Consider the following 25,809-nt stretch of genomic DNA (forward strand, 5'->3'; position numbering starts at 1 on the left):
TTGCTTTATCTACTTTTTACTTATGAGAACTCTACTTTAAATCATGTGGGAATGAGAAAGAGTAAATTAGTGACACACATGAAGATTATAAAACATATTGCTTTTAAGCTAGAGACCAGAGGTCTGTTAATAGTTCTCCAAAGATAGCTTGATTGCTACTCTGGGGATTGACGTCCAATCTCTCGCCAGCTTAACTGAAATAAAATGTGTTGAAACTGAAACTTTTGTACGGTCAGAGACTTTGAGTCAATAGAGAGAAAATAGAACAAATATCACACAGACAGAGAATGGTTAGCACTTTGTGAATAAGTATTTATTGATTCACCTACAAAATATTTTAGGACCATCACAGAAGATATAATCTTTGACTTGCTGCAGCAAAGTGAATCAAGTCATAAAGTCAGGACGTATTCAACCTTTTAATATTGAATTGTTTCAATGCCAAGTTATCAATCACAGTGAGTGAACTTGTAAGTAGATGCCTCGTGTTTTAAAGAGTCATGCTGACCTGTTTTACAATTACATCAAGCAGTACCATTCAGACACCCTGAGTGATAGCACTGCCTTCATACACACAAAAGAAGCCAGGACCCTTTATACCACCATTTAGGAGCTGTTCACCACTTTCTGCACATCTTACTAAAAACACCAAATTCTTGACAATGATTTAATTTAATTTTTCAATGAACAGCAACCAAAGAAAAATACAATTAAACTTTCCAAGCCAATTTTGCCAAAATGCTTGGCCCATCTCAATTCAGATACTATATTCAGGCCCACTCCAGTTTTTCTCAGTGTTCTGCTTAAAGAGACAGAAGATCATAATGAGCAAGTAATTCTTGACCCTTCTTGATCCCAGTCAATTTTCCGAAGAACCATGAGGAAATTCTGACACGAATCAGCCCCAGTGAAATTGTCTGAAAATCAAATGACCACAATTTTCTCTAGGATGTCAATGGATCACAACCACATCCCACCATCTCCCACTGCCAAATGCACCCCTGAACAAAACACAACCCTTGCTCCTTTAAGGCAGTCAAATCTATCACTAATTATTTGTCAGCCAAATAACTGTTGTCTTGAATTAATTAATTAAATACAACTTAGGAGTGAACAATCATGAAAACCCTTTCCCCCTCTCCAAGTAAAAATTTTCTTGCTGTGCTACACGAGCAGCTTTATTGCATGGCAAGCAGTATTTCCGAAATGTCAGGTCTGTCAGTTGGATTACTGCTGGGATGGAAGAAGATCACGGTCCCATTTTGATTCAAACCGAAGTCACCACCAAGCTGTTGGGAAGAAAAATATATGAGATTCTCCTTCAAACCTTGGGGGGAGATTTGGATTAGCAAAACCCAACCATCACTTAGACACCAGCGCATGTCAGGAAGAAAATTCTGATGAAAAGTCAACGATCGCTGTTCCTCTATCCACACAGATGCTGCCTCACCTACCAAATATTTTCCGAATTTTCTGGTTTTATTTTGGAAAGACTTTCTGTAACGCTGTACTGTCAAAGGTATGTTGTCTTTCAAGTGATGTGTTAATTCAAGGCTTCAGCTACCAGCTTGGGTGGATGTGAAAGATCCCATGGCTACTTCGCTCCTACCTTGAAAAAGAACAGAAAGTTTTCCCTGGCGACCAGGTCAATATTTATCCCTCAACTCACATTACATGAATTGAGCTATAGGGCTGAATAGTCTGGGACTGTTTTCCCCAGAGTGTCGGAGGCTGAGGAGTGACCTTATAGAGGTTTATAAAATCATGAGGGGCATGGATAGGGCAAATAGACAAAGTCTTTTCCCTGGGCTGTGGGAGTCCAGAACTAGAGGGCATGGGTTTAGGGTGAGAGGGGAAAAATTTAAAAGGGACCTAAGGGGCAACTTTTTCACGTAGAGGGTGGTGCGTGTATGGAATGATCTGCCAGAGGAAGTGGTGGAGACTGGTACAATTACAACATTTAAAAGGCATCTGGATGGGTATATAAATAGAAAGGCTTTAGAGGGATATAGGCCAAGTGCTGGCAATGGGACTAGATTAATTTAAGATATCTGATCAGCATGGATGAGTTGAGCATCCATTCCCTTGCTGTATATCTCTATGACTATGAATTTATATTAAATTATCTTTATTTGCTGTTTGTGGGAGCTTGCAGAATGTAAATTGCTGCCGGTTTCCTACATTAACTACATTTAATAAAATTTAGCTTGACTGACAAATGATGAGATATCTGGCATCTGTGAAAAGTGCTACATAAAGAAATGTTAACTTTGATGGCATCTTTCGTGATTTCAGGATGACTTAAAGCACTTCATAAAAAAAAATTTCAAATCTGGTTACCAACACCTTAGCTAATGGGAACAGCTTCTCTCTACTCAATCTACCAAAACCCACTTATCATTTGGAATACTTCTATTACATGCCTCTAAACCATCAATGCATTTGTTATACATAGGAGAAATTCAGTTAAAATACTAAAGAGATGACCTAGTGACAGATAAGAACTTAGGTAATAAACTAGGGGAAAAAGTAGATATCTATCGGATTATGGCATGTTTTTAAAGTAAATTCTAAAAGAGAGTTGCATTTATATAGCACCATATACAATCACTGAGTGTCCTAAAGCATCTCCAGTCAAACAAATCATTTTTGAACTGTGTTCACTCCAACGTAATGTAAGAAATGCAGCTGGCAAGGTCCAACAAATGACAATATGGTAATAACAGAATAATCTGATCGAGAAATCTGACTGAAAATAACTATAAACCAGAGCATTGGAATAAGTCTCCTGTTCTTCTTCAAATACTGTGGTGGGACCTTTCATGGTGGGCTTTGGCTGAATACCTCATTTGGAAGGTGGCACCTCCAAAAATGTAGCACTCTTCCCGATTTGTCCCAGGTCTGTCACCCCATGCTCGCGCTGGAGCAGAACTTGATCAGGTGACAGTGTTCCCAACTGGGCCAAGGGTGACACTATCATTCACAGCAAAGGACTGGGAACATTAGAAAATTCATATAATGTTGTATCTTTTCTCACTCCATTTTCATTTATTACAACTCACAGCTGATCACATGCAGTAGCAAAGGAAGAAGGAACAACCAGCAAAATCTTGACAAAAGGCTCGGGTTTGCGATTCTTTATTTTGGAAATGCCTGTTCAGAGTTATTCAACATTATGCCAAGTATCAGGGATGTCAGTACATATTTTTTATTTGGCTATTTAATTTGGGTGTGCATAACTGACCTGGTGAGGATCATCCACAATGTTTTCCATTTTCCGTGGTAAGGAGCGACTGCATACTATTTGTTCGGCGTAGTAAGTAAGTACGCTGACATTCCAGACCTTTTCAACGGATGCTCCCAAACCAAATGCATGATACAACTGTAAAAGAAACAGGTGAGATTTAAGTGTTACTGGAACTCTGCAGACCATGATGGGCATGAAGTTTCACCCCAGACTGTGGCCTTGCACTTTCCATAAATCTGAAGGTCTCTTAATCTTCTAACTCTCCGACATAACTGTGCTCCTTCTTCTTTTAACCTGGGGCATCTTGGATTCTCATCACTTCACACTGATAGCCACACCCTCAGCTGTTAAGATTTTTCACTCTGGAATTTCCCCTCTCTAAACCTCTCTGTATCTCTCTCACTATAAGATGCTGGTCATAATCTGCCTCTTGGGCACAGCTTTTTGTCACCCACTGTAAAATCTTCTTACTTAGGAGCTCAATGTCAAATTTTGCTTGAAGGTGAAGCACTTGAGGCCTTTTTACATTCAAAGGTGCTATGAAAATGAAATCTGTCGCCATCGTTTTTCTCTTCCTACCTGGGTTATCAGGCAAGTTCTTATGTTAGGAAGGTGAGCACTTTCCTTCAAACCTGGCTGTTCTCAATCAGTCCCCAGATAACGGGTTTTAATTCTTGCCTTCTCAAGAATCCAGAATTAATTTGAATCCAGCAAGATCAGGTGTGATCCAAGGGGAAAATATCCCAAATTAGTGGCAGTTTAGTAATCTTGAGATGCATGTAAATGTTTTTGTTCCATGTAGACCTTTGGAGGGCCTACAGGTGATAGCCCAACTGGAGTAACCAATCTCCATAGCTCTTTCTTTTAGCCTAGACCTTTGGCTCTAGTGAAGGGGTTCTGGAAGGCAGAGAGCCATAATCCTGTCGTGATCAAGTCATACAGCACACGAGGCCATTTGGTCCATTATACCTCAAAGTCAAAACGTGTGGCACGGGGAAAGTACAGCAGGTCAGGCAGCATCTGAGGAGCAGGAGAGTTGACGTTTCAGGCATAAGCCCTTCATCAGGAATGTCTGAATCGTCAACTCTCCTGCTCCTCAGATGCTGACTGACCTGCTGTGCTTTTTCAGCTCCACACATTTTGACTCTGATCTCCAGGATCTGCAGTCCTCACTTTCTCCTGCTCTCTCCTCAAAGCCTTGCAAATGTTCCTTTTTTTTTTTACATATTTAACTAACTCTCTTTCCAACTTAATACTGAATCGGTTTCCACCACGATTTCAGGCAGTAACTTTGAGATCATAACACTTCACTCTGTGAAAAACATTCTGATCTTGCTCCTGGTTCCTTTACCTAAATTACATTAAACCTATGTTCCTCTTATTCCCAAAACCCCCAAGCATTGGAAGCAACATCCTATAACCATTCCTGATTGAAGCCACCTCTATTATATCTTCTCCTCCTCTTAAGGCCAGTCAACTTGCCAGCTCAAATCTACAGAACCTTGCAGCATGTCTAGGCACCTCAGAACGTTTGTGAAGGTAAATAGTGCAATCACCCATGGAACTGTTTGAGCAGCTTTTGTTGTGAGACAAGGCAGGGTGAGCACTGAAGATAGACAAACTGAAACAACAGCCATGGACAGATTTAGACACAAGGGCTCAAATTTTAAAATTTGGACTAGGTTATTGGACTAGGAGTCAATGTGAGTCAGTGAGCACATATTGGTGGCTGAGCGAGGCTTGGTGTGAGTTAGGATAAGGGCGGCTACTTTTTGGATGAGCTTCAGTTTGTGGAAGGTATAAGGATATCATAAGTAATCACAAGATATCATGGGAACAGTTGAGACTGTAGATGTGAGGCTTTCCGCAGCCAAAGAGGTGGGACAGGGATGGGTGATGTTACACAAGTGGTGTCCTTGGTGGCCTTAGCAACACAGCAGATATGGAGTTACAAGTTTTACTCAGGGTCCAATAGGGCACCATAAAAGGTCGAACAGTTATGTTGTGTGGAATGCAGTAGTCATAGAAACCAATTAGAACTAGACAGGAGTAAACCTAGTCTAGAAAGTTCTCTCTCTCTCTCACATAGTCATAGAATCAGAGTCATACAGCATGGAAACAGACCCTTCCGTCCAACTCATCCACACCAACCAGACATCCCAATCTAACCCAGTCCCATTTGCTAACATTTGCTCCATATCCCTTTAGCCCTTTCCTTTTCATATATTTAAATGTTGTAAATGCAACCACCTCCACCATACATGATTAAATAAGTGATAATGAGTAATGTTAGCAAATTTGCTGATGACACAAAGCTGGGTGGTAGGGTGAAATGTGAGGAAGATGTTATGAGAATACAGAATGACTTGGATAGGTGAGTGGACGGATGCATGGCAGATGCAGTTTAATGTGGATAAATGTGTGGTTATCCACTTTGGTGGCAAGAACAGGAAGGCAGATTACTATCTAAATGGAGTCAAGTTAGGTAAAGGGGAAGTACAACGAGACCTAGGTGTTCTTGTACATTAGTCAATGAAGCATGCAGGTACAGCAGGCAGTGAAGAAAGATAAAGGCATGCTAGCCTTCATAACAAGAGGAATTGAGTATATGAGCAAAGAGGTCCTTCTGCAGTTGTACAGGGCCCTGGTGAAACCGCACCTGGAGTATTGTGTGCAATTTTGGTCTCCAAATTTGAGGAAGGACATTGTGGCTATTGAGGGAGTGCAGCGTAGGTTCACGAGGCCAATTCCTGGAATGGCGGGACTAGAAAGATTGGAGCGCCTGGGTTTGTATATACTTGATTTTTAGAAGGATGAGAGGGGATCTGATTGAGACGTACAAGATTATTAAAGGATTGGACACTCTGGAGGCAGGAAGCATTTTTCCGCTGATGGGTGAGTCCAGAACCAGAGGACACAGTTTAAAAATAAGGGGTTGGCCATTTAGAACAGAGATGAGGAGAAACATCTTCACCCAGAGAACAGTGGACACATGGAATGCTCTGCCCCAGAAGGCAGTGGAGGCCAAGTCTCTGGATACTTTCAAGAAAGAGATGGATAGAGCTCTTAAAGGTAGTGGAATTAAGGGTAATCGGGATAAGGCAGGAACAGAATACTGATTGTGGATGATCAGCCATGATCATAATGAATAGTGGTGTGGCTCAAAGGGCCAAATGGCCTACTCCTGCATCTATCGTCTATAAAGCAGTTAAAATGAAGGATCTCAGCACAGGAGATAGAAAGAGGAGAGAAAAGGAAAGAAAGACTGATGGGGAGAAAAAAGAAACACAAAATAAAAACAGGAGAGATGAAAGTGGAGAACGAAAAGTTGTAGAGGAAAAAAATGAAGCGGGTGTGAGGAAAGAATCATAGAATCCCTGCAGTGTAGAAGAAGGTTAATCAGCCCATTGAGTCCACACTGACTCTCCAAACAGCAATCCACCCAGACCCAGTCCATTTCTCTATCTTTGTAATGCTGCATTTCCCATGGCTAATCCACCTAGCCTACAAAACTCAGGACACTATGGGCAATTGGGATGGCCAATTCACCTGACCTGCACATCTTTGGACTGTGGGAACAAACTGGAGCACCCAGAGGAAACCCACACAGTCATAGGGAGAATGTGCAAACTCCACACAGACAGTCGCCCCAGAGTGGAATCGAAGCACTGTGAGGCAGCTGTGGTAACCACTGAGCCACCATGCTACCCAGCTCAGCAGGTCTGGCAGCATTTGTGAAGAGAAAGCAAAGTCAACGTTTTGAGGGTGGTGTCCCTTCGTCAGACCCTTCTGCTTTCCATAGGCACTGCCGAACCTACTGAGTTTCTCCAGTTAATTCTGTTTTTGTTTCAGATTCCCAGTATCAACAGTTCTTTGATTCTTGTAAGAAAAGATGCTCAAGTCTACAAGAGAGAAACACATCTGCTACAAACTTTCAGCTTCATTGTTTAAAAAAGCCTCCACCTGAAGCAAATTCTCGAAAACATATTTCAGCTTAATACCGAACATAAAGTTAGTACAAGGTCAAAGCAGTACAGAGATTACAGATGAGAGACAAACATGTAGAATTAATCATCAATAGGATATGAAGGTAATAAGCAGGAATGAAGGATTTCAGATATGTGAATATTTAACAGAGGTGTTGAAAACAATGTTTGGATAGTATGGATGGGAGGTGGGTGGGTGAGGATTGTATCCACCGGCAGAAAGATCAGTATCCAGATAACACTGATGTTACATAACTTCTAAATGAGCTGGGGATGTAGGAGAATTGTATTTTTACACAGTGGGTTATTATAATCTGGAAAACACTGCTTAAAAGAATGGTTGAAGCAAATTCAAAGAAGACTTTTAAAACACAGTTAAATTGGTAAATTTACAGAGCTATTCAAAGAGTAGGGAGAGTGGAATTATTTGGGTAGCTCAGGTAAACAACTGCTCCAGGTACAATGGGCCAGCAACTCACCGAGGCTTCTTCAATACACCTTTCAAACCTGTGACTCTATCACTAGGACAAGGACAGCAGATACATGGGAACACCATCAGTTACACAGTCTCCTCCAAGTCTCTCATTACCCTGATATAGAAATTTACCTTCGTCCCTTCAAAATCCTGGAAGGTCCCTGTACCCAGATCACAGAGATTTCTCAAGCACAAATGATCAATAAACACCAGCCCAGAAATGATAACTAATTTTTAAAAATAGAATGGTCCCCTTGAGTGCAATAAAATGCTATCACATCTCCTGGGATTGCTGTGTTTACATTGGAAACTGTGAGGAGAGTGAAATACCTGGCGACTGGGATCCAACAACATGTCGTAGGAACACTTAGTCTCCTGAAGCCACTGGAGTGCACCTTCACGGCAGCCAAACGAGATCACCAAAACTTTCAGTGGCACAGCATCCAGACTGCTCTGTGCCAAACATAACAAAAACCAATAATTAACAGAGCTTCCCGATTGATAACAGCTTGCATTTATGTAGCACCTCAGAATGCTATCAACAATGTTGCTTTAAAATTTTCTTTGTTATGTGGGGCCTGTTCACTGCACTGTGCAGCATGATCCTAGTTTAGCAAAACATTGGTTATCAGACGAAACTCCAAGTCACTTGGAGGTATTGGGACAGAAAGGCTTGAGCTAAAGAGGTACCTCATAGAGGAAGGCAAAGAGGCGGCAAAGTTTAAGGAGGGAATCCAAAGCAAAGGGCCAAAGACGCAGCCACCAATGGTGAGGCAGCAGAAATTAGGCATTGTCTGCTTTGAAGGCTCCTGGCCCTGTAATGCCCCGATACATAAATCTTCATTCACATTTTTAAATCTCACCATTGCCTTAGGTCTCTTTATCTCTGTAACTTCCTTGAATTTCCCAACCATCTACCAAATTTCAACAGCTCACTATCTGGACCTGCCTCTGAATTACAGATTTGTTATGGTGTAGAGAAGAGGCCATTTGGCCCATTGTTTCTGCTGTCGATCTCTGAATGAACATTCTCACTTAGTATCATTCTCCTGCCTTTTCCTCATAACTCTGAATATTGTTTCAATTTAAATATCATACTTTTGATTGCCCTAATTGATCTTGCCTCCAAACTCCTGCAAGAGAAAAACAGAACTGCTACAAACTTTCAGCTTCATTTGATTAAAAAAAGCTTCTGTCTGAAACAAATTCTCAAAAACATATTTCAGCTTAATACCAAACATAAAATTAGTACAAGTTCAAAGTAGTATCGAGACTACAGGTGAGAGACAAACATCCTTCAGGTAGTGTGTTCCATATCTGAAACATGTATTGTTTGGTAAGATTTTCTCACATCACATTCTCAATCCTTTTATGAGAGGGAACATTTTCTCCCTATTTTCTCTGCCCAGTTCCCTCATGATTTTGAGAAAAAAACACAATCACTGAATCATAAATTCCAGTTCAAGTCTGCTTGAGATCTCCAACGCAAAAAAAACCAAGGCTGGCTCACTGGTGCAGTACAGTCCTTCACTGTTAGGACAGAAAATAGGAGGAGTGGGCCATTCGGCCCTTTGAAATGATACGCTATCCTATGGAGCGCCATCTTATAGGTGAAACATGAAACTGAGGCCCCATCTGCCTGTTTGGTTACAAGTAAAAGATTCAATGGCATTATTTTGTCAACCAGGAGAGTTTTCCCTGGTGATTTAGTCAATACTGATCGCACAATCAACAACACTGAAACAGATTGTCTGGTCATTATCACATTGCTGTTTGTAAGACTTTGCTGTGAGAATATTAGCTGCTGTGTTACTTCATTAAAATGACAAAACTTCAAAGAGTACTTTAAGAAAACAAAGAACTACAGATGCTGAGATCTGAAACTAAAACAGAAATTGCTGGTGATACTCAGCAAATCTGGCAGCATCTGTGGAAGAAAAACAGAGTTAACGTTTCAAATTCAGTGACCCTTCATCAAAACAATGTTAATCGCCATGACTGGTGGCCATGTCTTAAGCTGTCTAGACATGAAGTCATGAAATTCCTTCCTTAAAGTCACAACTGCTTCCTTATCCGCTAAAACCTACTTCCTTGATTCAGCTTTTGGTCATGTGTCCTAACTTCTGAAGTGGCTCAATGTCAACTTATATCTATGATGTGATTTGGTCAATGAAAGTGCTGTATAAATCCAGGTGGATGTTTGTCTACACATTTATACTGATACAAATTAGGCTTTTTTTTCTTATACCAGCAAATTAAAATGGACATTAAAAATATTGTACAATTTTGAAAGTGTGGTGCTGGAAAGGCACAGCTGGTAAGGCAGCATCCAAGGAGCAGGAGAATTGACGTTTCAGGCATAAGCCCTTCATCAGGAATGAGACTTGTGGGCTAGGGGCTGAGAGATAAATGGGAGGGGACTGGGGTGAGGGGGGTGTGGGGCGGGAGGGAAGGTAACTGGGAATGTGATAGGTAGATGAAGATGGGAGCGCAAGTGATAGGTAGATGAGGATGGAGCAGATAGGTGGAAAGGAAGATGGACAGGTAGGACTGGTCAGGAAGGCGGTGCTGAATTGGAGGCTTGGGACTGGGATAAGGTTGGGGGAGGGGAACTGAGCAAATTGGTGAAATCTATATTGATCCCGTATGGTTGCAAGGTTACAAAGCGGAAGATGAGGCATTCTTCCTCCAGGCATCAGGTGGTTAGGGTTTGGCGATGGAGGAGGCCCAGGACCTGAATATCCTTTGTGAAGTGGGAGGGGGAGTTAAGTATTCAGCCATGGAACAGTAGGATCAGTTGGTGCGGGTGCCCAAGAGATGTTCTCTGAAACAACCCAATGTTGGCATCCTGTCTCCCCAATGTCGAGGAGACCGCATTGGGTGCAATGGATACAGTGGATTACAATATATGCACGTCCCTTAAAATACAATATTATTGCCATCACTGAATCCCCCACAGTCAGTATCCTGGAGGTTAGCATTTTCCAGAAACTGAACTGGACTGGCAATATAAATACAGTGGCTTCAAAGTAGATCAAAGGCTAGGAATACTGCAGCAGGTAACTCACATCCTGACTTCCGAAGTCTGTCCATCGTCGACAAGGCACAAGTCAGGGGTGTGATGAAATACTCTCTACTTACCTGGATGAAATCCGCTCCTACAATACTCAAACAGTTTGACACCATCTAGGACAAAGCAGCCTGCTTGTCTGGCATTTCGTCTTTCATCTTCAACATTCATTCCCTTCACTGACACACAGAGCAGCAGTGCAGACTATGTACAAAATATACTGCAGCAGTTCACCATATCATAGAAAGCATTGTCCAAACCCAAGAGCTCTGCTATCTAGAAGGTCAGGACAGCAGATACATGGGAACACTACTACCCTGGAAATTCCCTTCCCAGCCATCCACCATCCTGACTTGGAAATATATTGAAAAATACGTTCCTTCAGAGGTTGCTGGGTCAGTTCCCTCCCTATAACTATCATGTTGTCACTACTGCAGTGGTTCAAAATGGCAGCTCACCACCACCTTGTCCAGAGCAATTGGTGGTAGGCAATAAATATTGTCCTAACCAGCAATGCTCACATCCCAGGAAAGAATAAAAGAATTCCCATATTGTTGGAAAACCTGATATCTTGCACTCTGTGAAAGTAAACAAGGGGAATTGGAGGAGTGACTTTAATTGTATGTGCTCTCATAATAATCTGAAATAATTAAACATTGAATCAGAAATATTGAAAATGAATGTGCACTATTTATTCAGACATCTTCAGTATTGCCCAATACCAGTTAGCAGGGGGAGGAAGCTGGTAAGGTATGTGTACCACAACCAGGTGCAAATTGTTCACCTCTGCCCAAAATGGCCACAGTTAACACTTAATACAGTTTGTATTATTTGTCCGATTTTAAAGAACTGCTCAATTTCATGTGGATACTCTCAAGAGGTGGAGATTGTACCTGATTCTTCTGAAGCTGTGCCAAATGATCACGTCATGGTAATCAGGCAAAATGTCTGAGCAAGACCAGCAGCAGCTTCTTCCGATGCTGGAGGATCTCCTCAAATCGAACTTCTCTAAAATGGAAACCAAAAATGAGAAGAAGCCAGGTTAAAACACTGAGCTTCTACTTACTGCACACTCTTCCTAAGAAAGAATAGGAATTCAGGGATGAAAGGAATTTCCCAAAGGAGATGCAGGGACATAAAGAGACGGAATCTACTTGGAAAGTTGGAGGGGAAGAATTGGACTTTAATAGCTGTGAAACTTAAATTGATGAACTTTGATGGAAAATTATTTTGAAAAACAAAAGTTATCTTTGATAGGAATGGATCAAAGTCAGAACTAGCTTTCCCATTCCTGACGTAAGTTACTTGCTAGGATATTCCAAAGAGTTAAAAGACAAACACATTACTGTGGGTCTAGAGTTATATGCTGGCCAGATTAGTAAATGGCAGATTTCCTTTCTAAAGGACATCAAGAAGAACCAGATGGATTTTTACGACAAGCAATAAAGTTTTATAGTCAAAAGTCACACAACACCATATTCTAGTCCAACAGGTTTATTTGGAATCATAAGCTTTTGGAGTGGTACTCCTTCACCTGACGAAGGGGAAATGCTTTTAAAGCTTGTGATTTCAAATAAACCTGTTGAACGAGAACCTGGTGTCATGCGACTTCTGACCTTGTCCATCCCAGTCCAACATCGTGCCTCTACATCAATAAAGTTTTATGGTTACCATTACCAAAGTTAGTTTTCAATTCCAGATTTTAATAAAACTTAAACTCCACCAATTGCTTTGATGGGATTTAAACCCATTTCCCCCCCAGTATAAGTGTAGGCCTCTTAATTATCAGTACAGTGACATTCCAACAATACCTGTCTCCCACAATCTACTAAAGGCTCCCCAATGGCCTTTCTTCAATCCTGACTGCGCTTATGGTTTTATAAAAGTCTGAATTTTTTTTTAGGCGAGCAGCCATTGCATTTTACTAAAACGGGTGTGTTTTCAAAGGAATTATTAGGTGGTTAATTGGTCATTTTTAATTGTTACCTATTTAATTTACTAAGCAGGTGTGTTTTCAATGGATTATTAGGTGGTTAATTGGCAATTTTTCCTATCACACATGTGGAAAGAATTTTCCAGGATATTTTTCCATCGTGTACCCAGAGTTAGAATGCGCCCTTACCTTCCACTTCTCACATCAGTGAATGTCATGTGCATAGGAACTTGTGTTCCCAACTTCAGCTGGGCATGGAAACAGTTGGTCTTTAATCTGGCATCCACCTCACTCAGGAAGTTGTTCCATTCCAGCTAGGATCAACAGAGACATAATAGGTACCAGTTAGTGTGACAAGAGGGTTTTAATTGAAAAATCAATCCAGTCCCCTGTGCTGATCCACGGTCATGAATGTCATTGGACCATAAATGACTTGGATATATGTAAACTCCTGGAATATCCTATAAATTCCAATATCCATAATGTGGAGGTGTCAGTGTTGGACTGGGTTGGACAAGGTCAAAAATCACACAACACCAGGTTACAAGTCAACAGATCAACATCCTCCAAGGCAGATTTCGGGATACGCAATAACGCAGAGTCATCTCTGATAGAATGTTATTACCATGAGGATGACCTCAACTTGGATCTTGGGTTCATGTCACACTACAGGTGACCCCACCACACTATACACTTTTACACACATACACACTGACACACAGTCGTTATCTTAAAGACACACTCTGTCTCACACACATTCACATGTACACACACTCATCCGCACATGCTCCCTCACACTCGCGCACATTCTCTCTCAAGCACATAGTCACACGCACACACATATACTTCCTCACACATGCACGCGCGCGCGCGCACACACACACACACACACACACACACACACATAAATCTATGGGATGAATTTGCACTTGCATATTTGTATTTGCAGATACATGCTATTTTGTTCAAAAAGCACCCAATTTGTAGACAGTCAATCTATGTGGCATTTTTACAAATTCCTACTTTGGAAATATAACGAGTCTGACTCCAGGTTAAGATACAAGACTTCATACCTAAAATGCATTGTCTGACCTGAGATGTCACCTCTTTTATTCTGATAAAACCTTAAGTTATCGCAGGGCAGTGACTTGAAAGAAATTCTGGCATTTGCGTATTACTCAATTGAAACCTGCACCTCCATTCTAACTGATTTAACAGCCATCTTGGGTGTGTTCAATTCATTTGCATCAATCGTATGATCATTTGATCTTTTATTTATACACTCTGTGTTGAGGTTGCCCTTTCTCACTAGCACCTGAAGGAGGGGAGGCTCTGAAAGCTTGTGTTTTCAAGTAAACCTGTGGCACTATAACTTGGTTTTGTGTGATTTTTGACGAATTCCAATATCACAAGGGCTGCAGGTCATGGAGAGGACCAATACAATCTGCACATCTGACAACTAGGGAATTGCAATAATGTCAGCTTTGCTAATAGTGCCCAAATCCCAAGAACAAACATGCCATCAATAAAAGAACGTATCCATACAGATACTCTAATTTGATGATTGTGCAAAAGCAAGAAATTAAAAGGACTAACTAACTTACTCCATGTGAATTAGCCATTTACGTTACAAAGGCTCCACTTCAAAAGTATTTCATTGACTACAAAATGCTTCATGATGTGAAATATGCTATATAAATTTAAGTTCTTTCATTCTTCTTGAGGTTCTAGGTGGCTAATTCTTCGAATTGGGTTTACTTATCATCATCAAGTCTCGATGGTTGTAGGGTGTATTACAGGTTAAATCAGTGGATGTTTGGACTACTACAGAGATTGTAATGATCACAGTGACCTGGACAGGACTGGGTTTTGAATATTTCAGCATATAAAGTCTGCAGGATAAATAAAAAAGGAAGGAAAGGGGGGGTGGGGTCGGGTGGTTGTTTTGATTAACAAGAAGATTGCCATTCTGTCGACAAAAAATGGCCCACATGAGTAAGGTAAAACCTATTTGGCTCAAGCTAAGGAAAAGCAAGCTGTAATTACATTGCTTGGTGTAGCCTTCAGGTCACTCACTAGTGTGAATGATGTAGAGGAACAAATTTACAGGGAAATAACAGAAATGTGGAAAAATTATAGAGGATTTATAATAAGGGACTTTAAACATAGCATCATATATAGAGTTATAGAAATGTACAGCACGGAAACACACTCTTTGGTCCAACTCATTCACGCTGGCCAGATATCCTAATTAAGTCTATCCTGTTCACCAGCATTGGGCCCATACCCCTCTAAACCCTTCCTATTCATATACCCATCCAGATGCCTTATAAATGTTGTAATTGTATCAGTCTCCACCACTTCATCTGGCAACTCATTCCAGCTCAATATTGATGGCGACAGTAGTAGTGTAATGGGCAGAGAGAGGCAAAAGTTTCTAGATTGTGTTCAGAAGAATGTTCTGTAATCCAATGAGAAAAGAGAAATTTCTATACCTCAGTCTTGGGAATGAGGGGGATCAAGTGTCAATAGCAGAACATTTAGCCAAAGGTGATCATTGTATCAAAAGGTTTAGGTTGGCTCAAGGAAAGGATAAGGAACAATCTAAATTAAGGCTAATCAACTGGAGAGAAATCTACATTAATAAGATAAGAAAGGATTTATCCTGTATCTATTGGAAACAAAAGATTATCAGTCACTGTAACTGAATTGTTAAAGTTAAACTTTACCTTTAAAGAAATTACAGTTCAGGCACAGTCAAGGTGAAAGGGGAAAAGATGAGGTAAACAAATCCAGAGCTCTATGGATGACAAAATAGGTAGAGGTTGAGGTGAAGAAAAAGTAGATAATACAACTGAGAACCATGCTGATTATAGAAGGTTCAGAGACAACTTGGGACTGTAAATAAGAGAAGCAAAGAGATGGCATAAGAAGAAACTAGCAGTAAACATAAAAAGGAATCCCAAAGTCTTGAAGAAGCAAATAAATAGTCAAGGTGAATGAAAGACGAGTGGGGCCAATTAGGGAAAAAATAAGGGAATTTATGCACCAAAACAGTGTATATAGCTGAGGCATTATATCAATACTTTGCATCTGTTTTTTTACCAAGCAAGAAGATGCTATGCAGGTCATGGTGAAAAAGAAGGTATTTCAGACACTGGAAGGGATTAAAATTGAAAAGGAGATATTGGATAGGTGCTTCCACCGGAAGTGTCAAGGCACCAAGATTGGATAATATACATTCAAGGACATTGGGGGAAGAGAGTGTGGAAATTATGGAAGCACTGGCCATTTTCAGACTCAGGCAAGGATCTAGAGGACTGGAGAACAGCAATTATTACGCCCCGGTTCAAACAAGTCTGAATGGCTTTAATAATGACAACGTTCAAAATAATAACTGTGTATTAGTCGATACATAGAAAGCTTAAAATCATATTACCTCAAATTGCATCAAATCTTCCACATGATCACGAACAGAAGCTGAGCTGTCATTTACAAAATAAATAGATAGTTTTATAAAAGTGGTCCCCAAAATACTGCTTTACTCACAACCACCAAACCCTTCCCAATTCACCCTGCATGGTTTATACACTTCTGAGGATAGAAGATTAAAGCCCGATTGATTTGAGGTGTTTAGAAAGATTAAGAATTTTTAAATATTAGAAGGATTAAGGTATTGAGGAACTATTCCCTTTCATAAGAGAGTACAGAACAAAGGTCATAAATCTTAAAATTTAGTGCTCGGCTATTCAGGCATTAATATCAAAATGCACTGCTCCAAACACAAGGGAGGGAGAATTTGTAAATATTTCCTCTTGTCTCCATTCCAAAAATGCTTTTAAAGCTGTGGGCTGTGGACATTATCAATTATAGAGTCATAGAGATGTACAGCATGGAAACAGACCCTTCGGTGCAACCCATCCATGCCGACCAGCTATCCCAACCCAATCTAGTCCCACCTGCCAGCACCCGGCCCATATCCCTCCAAACCCTTCCTATTCATATACCCATCCAAATGCCTCTTAAATGTTGCAATTGTACCAGCCTCCACCACGTCCTCTGGCAGCTCATTCCATACATGTACCACCCTCTGCGTGAAAAAGTTGCCCCTTAGATCTCTTTTATATCTTTCCCCTCTCACCCTAAACCTATGCCCTCTAGTTCTGAACTCCCCGATCCCAGGGAAAAGACTTTGCTTATTTATTCTATCCATGCCCCTCATAATTTTGTAAGCCTCCCTAAGGTCACCCCTCAGCCTCCGATGCTCCAGGGAAAACAGCCCCAGCCTGTTCAGCCTCTCACTGTAGCTCAGATCCTCCAACCCTGGCAACATCCTTGTAAATCTTTTCTGAACCCTTTCAAGTTTCACAACATCTTTCTGATAGGAAGGAGACCAGAATTGCACACAATATTCCAACAGTGGCCTAACCAATGTCCTGTACAGCTGCAACATGACCTCCCAACTCCTGTACTCAATACTCTGACCAATAAAGGAAAGCATACCAAACGCCTTCTTCACTATTCTATCTACCTGTGACTCCACTTTCAAGGAGCTATGAACCTGCAATCCAAGGTCTCTTTGTTCAGGAACACTCCCAAGGATCTTAAGTGTATAAGTCCTGCTAAAATTTGCTTTCCCAGGGAAAGCAACGTGCTTTGGGCGGCACGGTGGCTTAGCACTGCTGCCTCACAGCGCCAGGGACCTGAGTTCAATTCCCGCCTCAGGCGACTGACTGTGTGGAGTTTGCATGTTCTCCCCGTGTCTGCGTGGGTTTCCTCCGGGTGCTCCGGTTTCCTCCCACAGTCCAAAGATGTGCGGGTCAGGTGAATTGGCCATGCTAAATTGCCCGTAGTGTTAGGTAAGGGGTAAATGTAGGGGTATGGGTGGGTTGCGCTTCGGCGGGTCGGTGTGGACTTGTTGGGCCGAAGGGCCTGTTTCCACACTGTAAGTAATCTAAGTAATCTAATCTAAAAAAAAATGCAGCACCTTGCATTTATGTGAATTAAACTCCATCTGCCACTTCTCAGCCCATTGGCCCATCTGGTCCAGATCCTGTTGTAATCTGAGGTAACCCTCTTTGCTGTCCACTACACCTCCAATTTTGGTGTCATCTGCAAACTTACTAACTTTATCTCTTACGCTCGCATCCATATCATTTATGTATATGACAAAAAGTAGAGGGCCCAGCAACGATCCTTGTGAGACTCCACTGGTCACAGCTTCCAGTCTGAAAAACAACCCCCCACCACCACCGTTTGTCTTTGTTCAATCTTATTCAGCAAATGAATGAATGGCTACAGAAATAAAGTGAGCAAATAGATGATGTTGTAGAATAGAGAGACCTAGAGGTTCAGGTACATAATTCTTTGAAGTTTGCATCACATGTGAACAGAGTGTTTAAGAAGTCATTAAGCATGCTTGCCTTCATTGCTCAGAACATTGTGTATCGAAGTTGGGTTGTCATGTTGAGGTTATACAGGACATTAATGAGGCTGCTTCTGAAGTACTGTGCCCAGTTTTGATCACCCTGTCTTAGAAAGATTTTCTTAAATATGAGAGGGTTCAGAAAAGATTTACCAGCACATTGCCGGAAATAGAGAGTTTGTGTTATAAGATAAGACTGGATAGTATGAGACTTTTGTCACTGGAGCATCAGAGATTGTGGAGTGACCTCATGAGAAGGATAGATAAGGTGAATGGCAAGTGTCTTTTCCCTAAATTGAGGGATTTCAAGACTAAGTTGCATACTGAGGTGAAAGGAAAAAGATTTAAAAAAGACATGAAGGGCAAGTATTTTTATAGAGAGTGGTTCATGTGTGGAATGAACATCCAGAGAATGCAGGTACAGTTACATTTAAAAGATATTTGGATTAGTTCATGAGTAAATGTTTGGAGGGATATGGGTGAAGCATAGGCAAGTGGGGTTAGTTTAGTTTGGGATTATGATCGGTATAGACTGGTTGGTCCGAAGAATCTGTTTCTATGTTATATGACTCTATGACTCTTAACACACAGACTACCCAAGATCTTGTGAATGACAGAACAGGCTCAATGGACTGAATAGCCTCCTCCAGTTCCAATGATTTCTCCACCGACCAGAGAATCAACATAAACCCACACATCGTTTCAGCATCTTACAATCTCTCAGAACACTCACTGATAAAATGTCTCCCATAGGTCTTCAGCCTCACTTCTCTTGTGCACATGCAAACTTTAGTGAGGAAGAAAATATTCTTTGGTTAGTTTTGAAAGAAAAAATTGAAGAGTTTGATTCTTTTTTGTTGAGATATACATTAAGCTGACACCCACGACAAATTATATGTATCAGTCCTGTGTCAGTGAGGAGCACTCTTGCCTTGGAGTCAGAGGTTGAGAGTTCAGGTCCCATACGTATCACTTGAGCTGACAATCCTACTGCAGTACAGGTCATTCTGCTATAATGTGGGTTTTGTTCGCATGAATTTGCTGTAATGCAATTGATAAATTAGGGACACTGTTTCTAAAGCGCAAACTTTTAAAAACGTGTGTTGACATGTAATGCGATTACATTACCAACACTTTAAGTGCTGTTTTTAAAGCGCAAATTTTTATTATGTGGGTTTAGAAAAGAACAACCTGTAATAGGGGAATTCTACACCATCAGAAGTGACACCCTTTGTTCCCTAGGAACAGTGGGGAAGTTCACCTTCAAGTTTTGGGCGATATTTATCCCTTGACCACCATCATTAAAACTGACTATCTGATCATTGGGACTTTTCTACATTCAAATTGGCTGCCATATTCCCTATACTATCGCAGTTCAAAAAGGACATCATTGGCCACAAACATTTTGGGACATCCTGAGGTTGTGATAGGCACTGCGATATCAATACAGATTCTTCATGCTGATGACCAACATGTAAAAATCATCAAATGTTCAGTTAGGCTGAAGCAACTGGTCCCATTGCTTACCTGTTGAGAAAGTTTACATACAAGTGAATCATTCCAGCCATGCGTCCTATCTTCCGAGAAACAAACTCTTGCAACACTTCTGAAAAATCAAAAAACAGGCAAAGGAAGACAGGCAAATTCGATAAATTCAGGGGAACGTGGGAAACTGAAGTGGGTTAAAAGGGATTAAGATTATACATGGTTGGTACAGGGCACAACTAGGCAGGCAAGGAATGTTTACCTTGACTGTCTCTGGTGAAGTGGTTCCAAAACGTGTCAAGGCTTAATCTTAAGAGAAATCAGCAGAACAGTAAAAACATATGTGGGCAATCTTTGGACCCCAACTCTTACTTCCCGCACCCCCCCAAACTTAATACACTGGTTGCACATGGTAAATATTTTACTCTCTCAGAAACTGCAGACTCTTTGCCAACACAAATTTCAGCCTTCAGTTAGTCCACCCCAGTTTCGTCTGAAGGTGATGATAGGGACAGTGGGCAGGGGCAATGGGGTGGGGACAGAGGGTGGAAAACAGAATCGCAAAATTGTGATGGTGCAAGAGGCCATTCAGTCCATCATGCCTACACCAGGTCTATTATCTAGTGCCAATCTCCTGCCTTTTCCCTTTATCTCAGCACACCATTTCTATCCAAATGATCATCCATGGCCCTTTTGAATGCCTCAAATGAACTTTCTATCACATATCCTAAATACTTGCTGAGTGAAAAAGTTTTTCCTCACTTCCTCCTCTTCTTTTGCACACCACTGTTGTTCATGCTTTTGACACTTCATATTTAGTTTAAGCATTAACAACATTATCCAAGTGCTCTTGTCAGTGAGGTGAATGAAAAGACACAGAATTCAGCTTATGGTTAAACTCAATTTCACGTTTCCCAAATTCCCACAATATCCATTCTATATAATTTTATCTGTCTGAGAAAGGATATTACCCGCAAAAATCTATATATCTAAGCTGGACCGAAGTAATCTTCTTCCTCTTCAATGCAGGAATGGCTCTCTTCCTTGAAGTTGGGTCGTGCAGGTGGATCCTTTTCCTCTTTCTCTTCCCCTTCTGGGCCAGGTCAGGTCTTCGCTGCATCTTCCCTGTGGACCTGGCTTCCAGGTATGTATGTTTTAAATCACCCCTTGCACTAGGCCTTCCAGAATGTTCTGTGGCCTTTGAGCAATGGGGACATGAACTGGGATCAAATCAACTAATGGATTTGAGCCAACACCCATCACGTTGCCATGCCAGGAGGTATAAAATGCACATACTAAGGCAGTCAAGGTGCCAGAACATCTGACACTGCTCCCATACACAATCCTCAGGCTGGATGTAACTAGTTACCCTTGAACATCTTTAACATTGGTTTCCATGTTCTCTGCAGCCAATAGCTGCTGGCTCTGTTAGAAAATTTGCCAAATTAAATTAACAGGCTTGATTTTTCTGGCTGTGGGTCAATTTAGAATTGTCCAATTCTGGAATGTGGGCACTTGACCACACAGCTTTCAATCTATGCCCTCCCGCCCTTTCTTTTACAAGCAGGAACACTTTCTCCCTATCTACTCCATCCAGTTTGCCCCTGATTTTGAAAACTATCAGATCTCTTCCCACCCTTCTTTTCTCTAAGAACAGCACTCCCAACTTTGGAAAACTACCTCCTGGAATCATTCTTATGAATTGTTCTGCACTCTGTCTACACATGCACATCTTTATTATAATGTAGAGCCCAGAACTATACACAATACTCTGAATGAGGTTTATCAAATGTCTTGTACAATTGTTGGGGTTGGCGGTCGGGGTGGAGGTGACAGGGAATGGGAAGGCTGGGGTGTCTGGGGCGAACAGGGGTGGGGAAGGCTGGGGTCTGGGGAAGGCTGGATTGGGGTGAGGAGGCTGGGTTGGGGAAGGCTGGGTTGGGGGGGGGCAAGCATGGAGAAGGCTGGGTTGGGGAGGGGCTGGCATGGGGAAGGCTGGGTTGGGGAGGGGCTGGCATGGGGAAGGCTGGGTTGGGGCAGAAAGGCTGAGTTGGGGGCGAAGGCTGAGTTGGGGGCGAAGGCTGGGTTGGGGGGAGGGGGCAGAGATGAAGAAGGTTGGGTTTGGGGGGTAGGGATGGGGAAGGTTGGGTTTAGGTGGGAGGGGGCAGGGATGGGGAAGGCTGGGTTTAGGTGGGAGGGGGCAGGGATGGGGAAGGCTGGGTTTAGGGGGTAGTTGGGAGAAGACAGGGTAGGGGGCAGGGATAGGGAAGGCTGGGTTTAGGGGGGGCAGGGATGGGGAAGGCTGGGTTTAGGGGGAGGGGGCAGGGATGGGGATGGCTGGGTTTAGGGGGAGGGGGCTAGGATGGGGAAGGCTGGGTTTGGGGGGAGGGGGCAGGGATGGGGAAGGCTGGGTAGGGGGCAAGGACAGGGAAGGCTGGGTTTAGGGGGAGGGGGCAGGGACGGAGAAGGCTGGGTTGTGGGGTAGGGGGCAGGGATGGAAAAGGCTGGGTTGGGGGCTGGTGGCAGGGATAGGGAAGACTGGTTGGGGTGAGGAGGCTGGGATGTGGAAGGCTGGGTTGGGGAGAGGGAGCTATTAAGGAGAAGTCTGGGTTGGGGGTGTGGGCAAGAATGGTGAAGGCTGGGAGGGAGGGGTTAGTTGGTGGTGGATGGGAACATCTGCGGGGAGGGGAAGGTCTGATGAGGGGTGGATAATTCATGATGGGGGGTGGCAGAGAGGTGGGGGGGAGGTCGGTGAGGGAATGGACAGTCTGTGGAGGGGAAAAAGTCTGGAGGAGGTTGTGTTCTGGGGGAGGGGACAGTCTGATAGAGGCTGGGTTTGAGAGATGGGGACAGCCTGGGGGAGGCTGAGTTTTGGGTTTGGCTGTGTTTTGGATTGGGACAGTTTTGAGAGGCTGGGTTTTGGGGGATGGGGGGCAGTCTATGAGAGGGTGGATTTTGGGGGAGAGGGGCGGTCTGTGAGAGGTTGGGTTTTGAGGATGGGTGGGTCTGAGAGACATTGGGTTTTGGGGATGGGGACAGTCTGGGGAAGGGTGATTTTTGGGCAATGGGGACAGTGGATTTTGGGGAGTGGGGACAGTATGGGAAGGCTTGATTTTGGGGAGGGGGACAGTCTGGGTTTAGGGGGATGGGAAGAGTATGGGGGAGGCTGGGTTTTGGGCAAGGGGACAATCTGAGGGAGTTTGATTTCGGGGAGTGGGACAGTCTGGAAGATGCGGGGCTTTAGGGGAGGGGGAAGAGGCAGGGGAGTCTGGAAGAGGCAGGGTTTTGGGGGTGGGGGAACAGCGTGGGAGGGGCTGGGTTTTGGGGGTTGGGGACAGTCTGGGAGAGGCTGGGTTTTAGGAGGGGGCAGTGTGGGAAAGGCTGGGTTTTGGGAGAGGGGGAGTCTGGGAGAGGTGGGATTTTGGGGAGGGAGAATCTGGGAGAATTAGTGTTTTGGGGAGGGGGACAGTCTGGGAAAATCAGAGTTTTGGGGGAGGGGGACAGTCTGGGAAAGGCTGGGTTTTGGAAGAGGTGGAGAGACTGGGTTTTGGGGAGGGGGAAGGGGCTTGGATTTGGGGGAGGGGTGAGATTGGGATTGGGGAGGGGGAGAGGCTGGGATTTGGGGGAGGGGGAGAGGCTGGGATTTGAGGGAGGGGAGAGATTGAGATTTGGGGGAGGGGGAGAGGCTGAATTTCGGGTAGGGTGAGGTTGGGATTTGGGGGAGGGGTGAGGTTGGGATTTGGGGGAGGGGGAGAGCCTGGGATTTGAGGGAGGGAGAGAGGCTGGGATTTGGTGGAGGGGGTGAGGTTGCGATTTGGGGGGGGAAGAGATTAGGATTGGGGGGGAGGGGGTGAGGTTGGGATTTGGGGGAGGGGTGAGGTTGGGATTGGGGGGGAAGAGGTCAGGATTGGGGGGTGAGGTTGGGATTTGGGGGAGGTGGTGAGGCTGGGATTTGGGGGGAGGGGGAGAGGCTGGGATTTAGGGGAGGGGAAGAGGCTGGGATTTGGGGGGAGGGGGAAGAGGCTGGGCTTTGGGGGAGGAGTAAGAGGTTGGGATTCGGGGAGGGGGAGAGGCTGGGATTTGGGGGAGGGGGAAGAGGTTGGGATTTGGGGGAGGGGGAAGAGGTTGGAATTTGGGGGAGGGGGAAGAGGTTAGGATTTGGGGGAGGGGGTAAAGTTGGGATTTGGGGAGGGGGAAGAGGCTGGGATTTGTGGGAGGGGTGTGGCTGGGATTTAGGGGAGGGGGAGAGGCTGGGATTTGGGGGAGGGGGAAGAGGCTGGGATTGGGGGAGGGCTAAGAGGTTGGGATTGGGGGAGGGGTAAGAGGTTGGGATTTGGGAGAAGGGGGAGAGGTTGGGATTTGAGGGAGGGGTAAGAGGTTGGGATTTGAGGGAGGGGTAAGAGGTTGGGATTTGGGGGAGGGATGAGGTTGGGATTTGGGGGAGGGGAAAGGTTGTGATTTGGGGAGGGGGGTGAGGTTGGGTTGTGGGGGAGGGGGAAGAGGTTTGGATTGTGGGGGTGAGGTTGGGATTTGGGGGAGGGGGTGCGGTTGCGCTTTGGGGGAGGGGGTGAGGTGGGATTTGGGGGAGCAGTGAGGTCGGGATTTGGGGGAGGGGGTGAGGTTGGGATTTGGGGGAGGGGGAGAGGTTGTGATTTGGGGGAGGGGTGAGGTTGTGATTTGGGGGAGGGGGAGAGGTTGTGATTTGGGGGAGGGGGTGAGGTGGGATTTGGGGGAGGAGTGAGGTCGGGATTTGGGGGAGGGGGTGAGGTTGGGATTTGGGGGAGGGGGAGAGGTTGTGATTTGGGGGAGGGGTGAGGTTGGGATTTGGGGGAGAGGTAAGAGGTTGGGATTTGGGAAGAGGTTGGGATTTGGGGGAGGGGGAGAGGCTGGGATTTGGGGGCGGGGTAAGCATGGTGCCTGCAGACTCTGCCGAGTGTAACGTGAAGCACCAGTGGTCCCGTGCTCCAACCCCGGTCTCTTACCGACAGCTGCTGCTCCTCCTCCTCCGCAGCTGTCCGCCTTAGCCCCCGCCAGGATCGTCCTGCCGGCCCGGGACAGCTCGCTCAGGGCCCGCAGCAGCTGCTCCTCCGCGGTGCCATGCTCCGGCTGCGGCTCCAGCTCCATCTCCATCAGTGCCAGGCTGCACCTTTCTCTGGGAGAGGAAGGCGGGACCGGTTTCTCTGTAACTTTATTCACTGTTTCCCTCCTGGTGGCAGTTAAGTGTATAATGTTGGTTCCGCTTTATTTCCACTCCCCCTTTTGCTGCAAGTTTATTTTCGGTCACATTTTCTGTTACAGCCCAGATGAGACAAACCCCCTGTTTTTTTTTGGGGGGGGGGTCCAATGCAGTGGTCGAGGGGTTGATCTTGCTTGCTTTGTGATGGAGGGAAGGATAAGTCGAATTGAACATAGAGGTCCATTCGGGCCATCGAATCTGTGCCAGCACCTTGACTATTTAACATCAAACAGAGGATGATGCGGTTTTCAAAGATACTATATCAATGCAGATGTTTACTGGCTGTACTTTCCTAGTTCTTTTTTGATCGAGTATTCCTTTTCAGAAGTTCTGTTAAGATCCTCATCTCCTTCAAGTTCTATTGCCAGTTACTTTTCTTATATCTGGTGCCTGATACTACATTAGTGAGATTGCAGGGATATTTTATTCTCACTCAAAGGATACATCATTCATAAAATTTGTAAGAAAAAAAGTAACAAAAGCATTTCAATTTGAATCTTTTGGAATGTGTGAAATGAGATGGATTACAAGACTAAAGCAGTTTGCAGTCTAGTTTCAAGGTCAGCGTTTGGCCGTAGTATGGTAGTCTTGAGTTCTCACTCGACTTCGAGCTGTTCTGGCCAAGTGATCAACACTACCAAAGGATGTTTACTGTAGAAATGTCCCAAAATGTGTGATGTAATAAATTTTTGTCCTGTAAGACTGGTAATAATTGCCATGTTATAATAATCAATTGAAAATGCAAGTTTAGAGAATTACTGTGGTGAGTAAATTCCTACCAATCAGTTTTCGGTTTAAAAGTGAATTGAATAGTACCTGTCGAGATCAACATTGCTAGATATTTCTATTTCCACTAAGCATACTTAAATTCTCATTGCCATTCCATGGCTTAATTTTTGTTATTACTTAAAATGTTCCAAATATCTAAGATTTGATTGACAGTTCTGTCAAA

The 25,809-nt window shown here is 43.7% G+C and overlaps 1 protein-coding gene across 2 annotated transcripts; it reads right to left on the bottom strand.

The window, feature by feature from the left end:
- Positions 1–351: 351 nt before the first annotated feature.
- On the bottom strand, positions 352–24,746 carry selenol (selenoprotein L). 2 transcript variants are annotated; one of them, XM_060821410.1, is made up of 9 exons: positions 24,604–24,746; positions 19,664–19,742; positions 18,870–18,923; positions 16,151–16,196; positions 12,901–13,025; positions 11,672–11,786; positions 8,039–8,161; positions 3,245–3,382; positions 352–1,289 (listed from the first exon to the last, which is right to left on the bottom strand). In XM_060821410.1, the coding sequence occupies exons 1-6, from the start codon at positions 24,743–24,745 to the stop codon at positions 11,714–11,716; spliced, it is 519 nt and encodes a 172-aa protein (XP_060677393.1). In that variant the 5' UTR covers position 24,746; the 3' UTR covers positions 352–1,289; positions 3,245–3,382; positions 8,039–8,161; positions 11,672–11,713. The 2 variants fall into 2 exon arrangements, with proteins under 2 accessions (XP_060677393.1, XP_060677401.1); XM_060821418.1 differs by lacking the exon at positions 18,870–18,923.
- Between the last annotated feature and the right edge of the window lie 1,063 nt (positions 24,747–25,809).

Source organism: Hemiscyllium ocellatum, chromosome 3 (genome assembly GCF_020745735.1).
Source record: "Hemiscyllium ocellatum isolate sHemOce1 chromosome 3, sHemOce1.pat.X.cur, whole genome shotgun sequence".
In the NCBI taxonomy this organism is placed as follows: domain Eukaryota; kingdom Metazoa; phylum Chordata; class Chondrichthyes; order Orectolobiformes; family Hemiscylliidae; genus Hemiscyllium; species Hemiscyllium ocellatum.